This window comes from Notechis scutatus, chromosome 3, assembly GCF_049901735.1.
Source record: "Notechis scutatus isolate UNSWTSFEM ecotype Mainland chromosome 3, rNotScu1.2, whole genome shotgun sequence".
Taxonomy (NCBI): domain Eukaryota; kingdom Metazoa; phylum Chordata; class Lepidosauria; order Squamata; family Elapidae; genus Notechis; species Notechis scutatus.
The window spans coordinates 181,865,686-181,875,310 of NC_142011.1; the positions used below are offsets into that span (position 1 = coordinate 181,865,686).

Below are 9,625 nucleotides of genomic sequence, written 5' to 3' on the forward strand. Positions count from 1 at the left end.
GCTAATCAGGCTGTGCTGAAGCTGACCAGGCTGTTTGCTCTTTGCTGCAAGGAGGCAAATTGCTGGGAGGCAGAGGCCAAAGGGTAGGGGCCGGTGGGTGGGCAGGGCTTCAGCACCTTCGGGGGTGGAAAAAGTGCATCTTATAGTCCAAAAAATACGATAAACTATGTAGTGTTACAATTTTTTATCTAAGTTAAATGAATTGGAATACTGAATGTTTCTTTTTATCAATTAATTTCAGTCCTCTATAAGCTTCAAAGTCATGAACATTTTGTGTTATACATTTATTTCATCCATGACCATAATCTATCATGTGTGAAATACACAGCAAACTCATACATTTCCCTTTAACTGTTTCAAGGTTAGCACAAATCTATCATACCTGTATTTGCTTTCAAAGACTCCAAAAGTGATTCTGTCACCAGTATTTAATGTTACGGTATTACCATTCTGTAGCTTTTCTCCATTAACAAAGGTACCATATTTTGAAGTGTCTTTTAAAGTTAATTCAGGAAATGATGAAGATTGACTCTGAAAATACAAAAAAGCTCACAGCATTTAAAGTTCAAAGACAGCAAGCCTATTCGCTGTACTAGCTATACCCCCTCCTATTTTAAAAAATCCTTACATCATTAAAACTTCAAACTACACATTAATGTGGTTTGTATTTATTGGTTTTCATACAAGAGCCAGTTTTGTGTAGTGGTTAAAGGCATCAGGCTAAAAACTGGGAGAATCACTTCTAGTTCTGCCATCTGAGTGATCTTGGGCCCGTTATTTTTTGTTAGCCCTGGGAAGAAGGCATTGACAAAACACTTCCAAAAGTCTTGCCAACCAAACTGCAGGAATTTGTCCAGGCAGTCTTCAAGAATTTAACACAACTGAATGAAAGGAAAAAAAAAGTTCTACATATATATTACAATTTCGTTGTCATTAAAATACTATTTTTGTTGTGGAGTCCTTGGTATTCTTTGAGCTTGTTTTTTTTCTTGTAGACATTTCATTTCCAAATTATGAAACATTATCAGTGTGAAAAAAAACCACACACAACCAAGCTCAAAGAGCACCAAGGACCCCAAGTATCTCAATTGCTTTAATAGTACTTGAAAATGACACAATACAAAAATTACACAAAAAACCAAGCAAATCATCCAAGTTAATCAAAATTTAGTTTTACTTCACCTACAATGGATATTTTTTTCTTGAAAATAGGTAGATGATGAATAGGAACACTTTTTTCCTTTAACAATTAATCAATAAAATACTTTACATCAGAAATAAGGCAAGCACAATTAATCTTATCTGCTTCTAGTATTAACAGTGTCAGGTTTCCAAGTGATGAAACCCATTCAAAAAGAAATAAGCAAAATCCATCTTCTAAAACAAATTTCTTTTATTTAGGTAATCATCAAATTGGCAAAGTCTGTTGTAATTCTGCATCTGACACAAACCGGAATTACACCACATATTGTAAATTAGAAACCCACCACAAAAGTCACATTTCTCAATAGAAATAAATCAACGTTGCTTGATGTCTTCAATCTCTACCTCCAGGTCTCGGCAGGGACAGCTTCTGTTCCCACTGAAAGGAAAGTCATCTAGCCAAAACAATCCTCACTATCTAACTACTCCTCTGACCTTAAGAATGTGGTGAGTCCAAAACCCTCCCCCCTTATACCAGCAAAGAGAAAGAAATTTGTTTTGGAAGATGGATTTTGCTTATTTCTTTTTGAATGGGTTTCATCACTTGGAAACCTGACATTATTCCGGATCAAATTTCTTTCTCTTTGCTGGTAGAAGAGAGGGTCTTATCTTGGCAGCCGTGTTAATCTCTAATATATAAAAGTTAAGGAATATATTTGAAATTTAAGTATAATCAACTAGAAGGATGGTTTGGATGAACCTCTAAAAACTATTTTAATGGCTTAGCTCGAGTTCCCTGTGTTCAGCTGCTAAAAATGGCTCAATCCGGCCCTGCCTTCAATTAATAAATTACTGTAGTGCTTAAATTGAATGCTTAGGTATAGTTATGGTACCGGTAGTCCTCAACTTATGACCACAATTGAGGCCAAAATTTATGTTACTAACAAACTCACATTTGTTAAGTGAGTTTGCCCCATTTTATGACTTTTCATGCCATAGTTGCTAAGTGAATCACTGCAGTTGTTAAATTAGTAACGTGATTGTTAAGTGAATTTAGCTTCTCATTGACTTTGCTTGTCAGAAGGGCACAAAAGCTGATCACATGACTCCTAGACACTGCAACTGTCATAAATTGCTAAGCATCTGAATTTTGATCACATGACCATGAGAATGCTGCAATGATTGTAAGTATGAAAAATGGTCATAAGTCACTTTTTTGAACTTTGAACTGTCACTAAATGAATTGTTGTTAAGTTGAGGACAACCTGTATTTGCCAAACAAACTAGGATATTAAATATTGGCTTGAAATGGATTTGTTTCGACCAACCAGTTCAGAGGTAATAAAAGATAATTGATTGAAAAATAAAGACTTATAATCATAAAGCCAATATGAAAGCTTATATTTTATCTCGTTTTATACGAAGAGGTTGAGTAAAAAAACTTTTGAGTAATGCAGCTTGACTGAAGAGGTATAATAAATCATATTCATCTGCAACAAGCTAGAATATTGTTACCTAATGACATATATTGTTACCTAAATGACACAAATTATATAATTTCTGTCACTGGTTTCAGATCCCAATTACATAATTTGTATATTTTCTATAATGCCATCAGGATGAATTTGATACTATTTGTACCAAGTCAACAAATGTTAATTTTTTAAAAAAAACATACTTTTATATAGTGGTTAACTGCCCAGGAGACAGTTGGCAGAATATTTATGAATGTGATACTTACAAGATTCATTTGGGGATGTTTAACTGAAAGAACTGCATGACTTCGGCTGATTGACTGATCATTTTGAATTAAAATTCCACAATTCTTTCGTCCAACAACATACTCAACACCAACTAGAAGCCGATACAACGGTCCTGAAATTAAAGAAAAAATGTTAGTTTTAAGAATGGTCGTAAGCAACAAAAACATTAACCATTCATTGTAAGAATGTACAATGTGAAATTACTAAAAGACTGAAACTAAATAAATAGGAAAGCCAAATTTTAGAGTGTCACTGAATATGCATCTATTTATGAACTACAGTTTGAGATCTCATGGAACAAGACTGTAATGAAAGGTTCAGTTTTTGAAACTGTTGTATCTAAATTGTTTTATATAATGTTTATTTTCCACCATGCCAAGCCATTTTGAAACATACAATAATAAACTGTGCCTAATTAAATATATCTTAAAACATAAGAACAAATGTAAAAATTTAAAAATGGAGATAAAGATGACATAGGAAACATCTCAGAGGGGAGAACATTCCAGAACACAGGTGTAGATATGGAAGGTATCCCTGCAAGCAGCTGCCAGGTAGCATTCACTGACTGGATCACCCAGCAAGGCAGCAGAACCTAAATGAACTTGACTGATCTCAAAAAGATAAGTATTTATTTGGTACTTGGATGGAAGATCAGTAGGTGATCCCTGGGTTGAAAGATAAACTGGGAAATCCCTACCACCAATCCCAGATATTAGTGAAAAATCACTTCCATATTATTTCCCAAAGCATGGACTTGTCCATAAAGTTACCAGAGTCAAGCTTGGCTTTACTTACTTACTGTACAGAGCTAATGGTAGTTTCCTACTTTCTTTCTCCACATACAAAAAGAAGAGCAAATTGGTTCTGTATACAACAGGCTAATTCACCTATATGCCAAGTGTGGCATTCGGAAAAGACTGAGCTGAAGTCTTCACTCCGGTCTGTGTTTCCAGCGGGAACACGGACCGTTCCTATTGGCTGATGCCGTTTGACAGCCGGCTATAAAAGGGAGCTGTCAAACGGCATCAGCTGTTGTCCGCCAGCTGGCTGCCTTGTTAGCGCGGCAGCCGCAGCAACCCTTTATTGTTACAATAAAGTAAAAGCTGAAGTTCGCTCCATGTTCGCCTCAGGTTATTCCGCCACTCTACAACACTGGCGATGAGGGCGGGATACATATAAGAGGCAACCGGGCAAAGAATCGTTGAGCGAAGTCACTACAAAAAGAGCCAAAGTCACTACCGAGCTGTATGTCACTTTAAGAGCTTACTGTCACTATTCGCGAGCACGAATTTCATATTTCCTCGGAAGATCCGGCACCGCTGAGTCGAGATGACTTCGAACCCTGCATTCCCGCCTTTCAGACCAACAGCAGAAACATGGGAATCCTACAGAAACTGATTTGACTGTTTCCTAGATGCCATAGACCTCACTGACATTTCCGACCATAGGAAAAAGTCCTACTTTTTAAGTTTTTGCAGAGCCACAGTGTTTGACACTGCTACTGCATTATTGGCTCCACGTTCAATTAAGACTGTTCCATGGGAAGAATTGCAGGAAATTCTTTCCAACCACTATTCCCCTAAGCCATCTCGAATTGCCAGGCATCATGCTTTTAGGAGACAGATTCAGGCTGAGGGAGAGACTATTAGTGGGTACATGGCTGCCCTATGAACAGATGCCTTGCATTGTGGGTTTAGAGACTATCTGGAGGACATCTTATTAGACCAACTAGTTTGTGGAGTCAGGGATTTAAGGCTACAAAGGCGTCTATTGGCTAAAGGGGATTTAACCCTTAAATTAGCAATTGAAGAGTCTCAAGCTGCTGAACTATCAGCACTTTCAGCAGAAGAAATTCAGGGAAATCCAATTAGCCAGAGCAGCTCAGCCATCCATTACGATGAAGCCTCCACAGAAGAAGGCTATGAAGAGGCTAATGATGTAAATCGCCTCAGGCAGCAAAAAACCAGTCAAAGGGAGAACAGGCCCCCAATCTACCTCCACGGCCTCAGCCCATTTGTCTAAGCTGTGGGGGAAACCACCTCAAGTTCAGGAATGCCATTTGTCTAAAATGCCAGAGGAAGGGTCATTTAGCCAGGATCTGTCAAGCAGGAAAGACTTTTGCCCAAAAGCCTCAGACAACCCAACATTTCCAAAAACAAGTTGAAGACTGTTTTACCTGCTATCAAGCCAAGCTGACTAACAAAGGCTCTAACAAAATCAGTGTTTTTGTTTCTATAGAAGGGAAACCTTGCAGGATGGAGGTTGACACAGGCTCAGCACTGTCCATCATCTCATGGAGCACCTTGAAACAACTACTTCCCAGAATGGCTAAGAAGAAGCTTCACGGCTGCCAGTTAACCCTACGTGACTACCAAGGCAGAACCATCCCAGTCATCGGAAAAGGCAAGTTTTTTTGTTCAATTTCAAAATTTTAAAGGTCACTTGCCTTTAGTGGTAGTGGATGGTGCCCTCCCTAGCCTGTTGGAGTTAGACTGATTCCCTGCCCTTGGCCTCCATATAAGCGGAATCTACTCTATTACAAATGCTGAAGTGGACACCTTGTTTAATGACTATGCTGATGTGTTCAGCGAGGGGCTGGGCTGTTATTCAGGAACCCCAATATCTTTCAACTTGGACCCTCAGGCAGTACCAATCCATTTAAAGCCTCAAAGGGTACCTTTTGCAATCTGCCCCAAATTAGACATGGAGTTTGACAAATTAATTAAACAGGGAAAATGGGAAACCCCAATAGTGACATCCCTGAAGAAAGATGGTAGTGTAAGAATCTACGCAGATTACATCACTGAATAAATATTTACAAATCAGTGCTTATCCAGTCCCTGTTATCCAGCACCCTACTACATTATTTTGAGCCAGGAACCATTTTTGCGAAATTAGACATGTCACAGGCCTATCAACAGTTCCCTGTTGATGACACAGCCGCTGAACTACAAACTATTGTAACACACAGGGGCGCTTTTAAATGTAGGTGCCTCCAATTTGGCGTAAGTGTGGCCCCAGGGATTTTCCAATCTTTAATGGAAAGACTTCTTCAAGGATTACCAGGTGTAATTCCGGATTTTGACGACATTTTAATATCTGCCCCTGACAAGCCTTGATTACTGCAAAGAGTCAGAGGAGTCCTCGATCGTTTCAGGAAGCATTCTTAAGTTAAAAAAAGAGAAGTGCACTATTACCACCCCACAGGTAGAATTTTTGGGATACAGAATTGACGCCTCTGGTATTCACCCAATCAAATCCAAAGTAAGGGCTATTCACGAGGCACCCACACCAACTAACAAAACTGAGCTCCAGGCCTTTTTACGACTTCTTAACTTTTATGCTTCATTTTTGCCACATAAAGCTTCCGCTGCAGAGCCTGTGCACAGACTCTTGGATAAGCAATCCCCCTGGCACTGGGGACCTAAGGAAGCCCATTCTTTCCTTGCAGTCAAATCATTGCTCACATCCGATGCTGTTCTGATCCAATTTAATGAGCATTTACCTTTAGTTTTAGTAGCAGATGCTTCTCCTTTTGGCATAGGTGCTGTTTTAAGTCATAGACTGCCTAATGGTTCTGAGGCACCCATTGCCTTTTTCTCCAGAACTTTTCCCCCCCCCGCTGAGCGCAACTACAGCCAAACTGACAAGGAGGCTTTGGCTGCAGTTGCTTCTGTCAAAAAATTCCATGAGTTTCTATATGGACACTATTTCGAGTTGGTTACGGATCACAAGCCTCTGTTAGGCCTTCTGTCAGGCGATAGACAAACTCCTCAGATTTTGTCTCCAAGGATGACCAGGTGGATTTTATTTCTGGCTGCCTATTCCTATACACTGGTTCATCGAGCTGGCAAGAGTCTGTGCCACGCTGATGCTCTTAGTCGCTGCCCCCTGCCTGTTCCTATGGAGGATCCTGCACCAACTAATGCTGTGTTCCTGATCAACGATCTCAAACTTCCCATCACCACCCTTGATATCGCTGCCCACTCTGCCAGGGACAAGGTAATCGCCCAAGTCCTTGACTGGGTGGGAAGGGGGTGGCCTGCAATTCCTTATGCCCCCGAATTCATGCCTTTCAAAACTCGCCAGCAAGAACTGTCTTCTTTGCAAGGCTGTTTACTTTGGGGAACTAGGGTAGTTACCCCTTCCAAGTTGCAAGCCTCAGTTTTAAAGGTCCTGCATGAAGGGCATCCCAGCATTGTCAGAATGAAAGCCCTAGCTCACAATTATGTATGGTGGCCGGGCATGGATGCTCAGATTACAAGTTGGGTGAATGCTTGTCAGCCATGCCAAGTTACCAGACCTGCTCCACCCACATCCACTCCAGGCAGGTGGGAAGATTCTGGGACCCCTTGGTCCCTGGTGCAAATTGATCTGGCTGGCCCCTTTCATGGGCGTACATTCCTGGTGATGGTTGATTCTTTTTCTAAATGGATAGAGCTGACCTTGATGACCACCACAACTTCAGAAGCCGTCACTAAGGCTCTATCAAGCATATTCGCTACCCATGGCCTCCCTGACACTATCGTGTCTGATAATGGCCCACAGTTTACTTCCTGTGAGTTTGAGTTCTTCTTAGCTAACCTGGAAATCAGGCACGCACTTACAGCTCCTTTCCATCCTGCCAGTAATGGCCTGGCTGAAAGAGCAATCAGATCTGCTAAGGAGGTCCTGGAAAGGCTTTGGCCCATAGATTGGCACTCTAGGTTTGCTAAGTATCTTCTAACCCAGCACATGACTCCCTGTGCCACTACTAATAGGTCCCCGGCTGAACTTATGGGTAGACGTCTGAGCACTACTTTAGACAGACTCCATCCATATTATGCCCCAGTCATGCCCCTAGGATCAAATAACCAGGCAAGGGAGTTTGCTGAAAATGACCAGGTCTATGCCCAGAATTATGTGGGAGACCCTTTGTGGATGCCTGGGCAGATTGTGGCGGTAACCGGTCCTAAGTCTTACAGGGTCCAACTGCAAGACGGGTGCATTTGGCGCCACCATATCGATCAACTTAGAAGGCGTTGGAGTTCGTCTGAAGATGGCCCTCAAGATGTTCCTGTGACAGAGAAACCGCCAGTGCCCGAAGAAACTTCCCGCAAATCTGACAGGAACGCAAGCCTACCTGAGCAGCCATCTGTCCCTCGCCCAGAGACACCTGAAGCCGAGATGCCAGCTTTGTCGGCACCAGAAGTTGCCCAACAACCAGAAAAGTTCCTTCCAGCAGCAGCTTCGTCAGAACCTAGAAGATCTGGCTGCCTGCACAAGTGCCTGAGTTATTTGAAGGACTACGCATGCTCCGTTCTGGGGGAAAGGAGTGTGGCGTTCAGAAAAGACTGAGCTGAAGTCTTCACTCCGGTCCGTGTTTCCAGCGGGAACAAGGACCGTTCCTATTGGCTGATGCCATTTGACAGCCGGCTATAAAAGGGAGCTTTTCAAATGGCATCAGCTGTTGTCCGCCAGCTGGTTGCCTTGTTAGCGTGGCAGCCACAGCAACCCTTTATTGTTACAATAAAGTAAAAGCTGAAGTTCGCTCAGTGTTCGCCTCAGGTTATTCCGCCGCTCTACAACACCAAGGGTCTTCAAACTTGACAGCTTTAAGATTCATGGACTTCAACTCCCAGAATTCCTGAGCTAACATGACTGGAGGAGGAATTCTTGGAAGTTGAAGTCCACAAGTCTTAAAGCTGTCAAGTTTGAAGGCCCCTGAACTAGAATAATGCTGCCAGTGGGTATTTGTTCTTTCAAAGATGGTAGAGGAAAAAAGATTGAAAAGAACTGTCAAGATAAATGTTATTTATGAGTTTGAAAAAGACGGCTGTATTTTTTCAGAAAGAAGAGAGCTGTTGTTTGGGCAGTCTCCTAAAATCATCACTGTCACTGAAGACCTAAACAGTTGCTAAAAATAAAGTCCCCAACGACAGCTGCAGCCTTCTGGTCAAGCATGTAGATGCTGCTGCCTAGCAACCATACGTGAGCTTAGCACTATCTGCAAGCTCAGCCTATTTCTCTTAAGAGTAATGGATGGATTACAGGACAGATTTTAGGAAATGTCATACTCAACATTAACCAATACATAAAAGACAAATCTAGTAATAGTAATATCAGCGGGGATACATTTCATGTGCCCCAAATTCTCTGTTCCTATCTTCAAAGTGGCAATCACTGAAAGTTTACTTTGCACTGCCATATAATACTTATAGTTATTTCACTGGGGAATGAATCATAATCCAATGTCGCACAATTTAAATTGAAATTTCTTGCTTGGCTAACTACTCCAACAATGTAAGGCCCTCTATATCATACTCTCTCCACTTCTGAGTGACCATTGGTCCGGAGTGTTGCAGCCCTACCTTTCCCTCCCCACAACCCGCTTCAGTTCTTACTTACCTCCTGCGGCCTCATCGGACGGGCACAGTTTCCACATCCTAGCCCCAGAGAAGGATCGAGGGTGCCACTGCCCCGAGTCAAGAAAAGGGGCCCCACTTCCTCAGCCCAGGAGGCAGAAGAGTGCGCAGTTCATCTCTGAGTTGGAAAAACCCGGAAAGAGCGATTAGCGCCCTCTACGGGCAGCGAGAGGAAAAGGTTTCTCACCGTGCCAGGAACGTGACTCGTCATTGGTTAAAAAAAGGTTTTCCCGGAAAGAAAGGCGATCGGTGAAAAAGTTAACTCCTACACCGATGTCTTCAAACTTGACAGCTTGTGTCTTGTGGACTTCA

General features: G+C 41.9%; 1 protein-coding gene across 1 annotated transcript in view; it reads right to left on the minus strand.

Annotated features, from left to right (window-relative positions):
- The window catches only part of NBN (nibrin), a 33,858-nt gene extending 24,241 nt beyond the window's left edge, over nt 1-9,617 (minus strand). Inside the window, exons 1-3 of the mRNA XM_026691067.2 lie at nt 9,297-9,617; nt 2,885-3,018; nt 383-531 (exon numbers count right to left, since the gene is read on the minus strand). Coding sequence (XP_026546852.2) covers nt 383-531; nt 2,885-3,018; nt 9,297-9,333 — 320 coding nt within the window. The 5' untranslated portion in view covers nt 9,334-9,617. The remainder of the gene's footprint in view (nt 1-382; nt 532-2,884; nt 3,019-9,296) is intronic.
- Nucleotides 9,618-9,625: the final 8 nt, after the last annotated feature.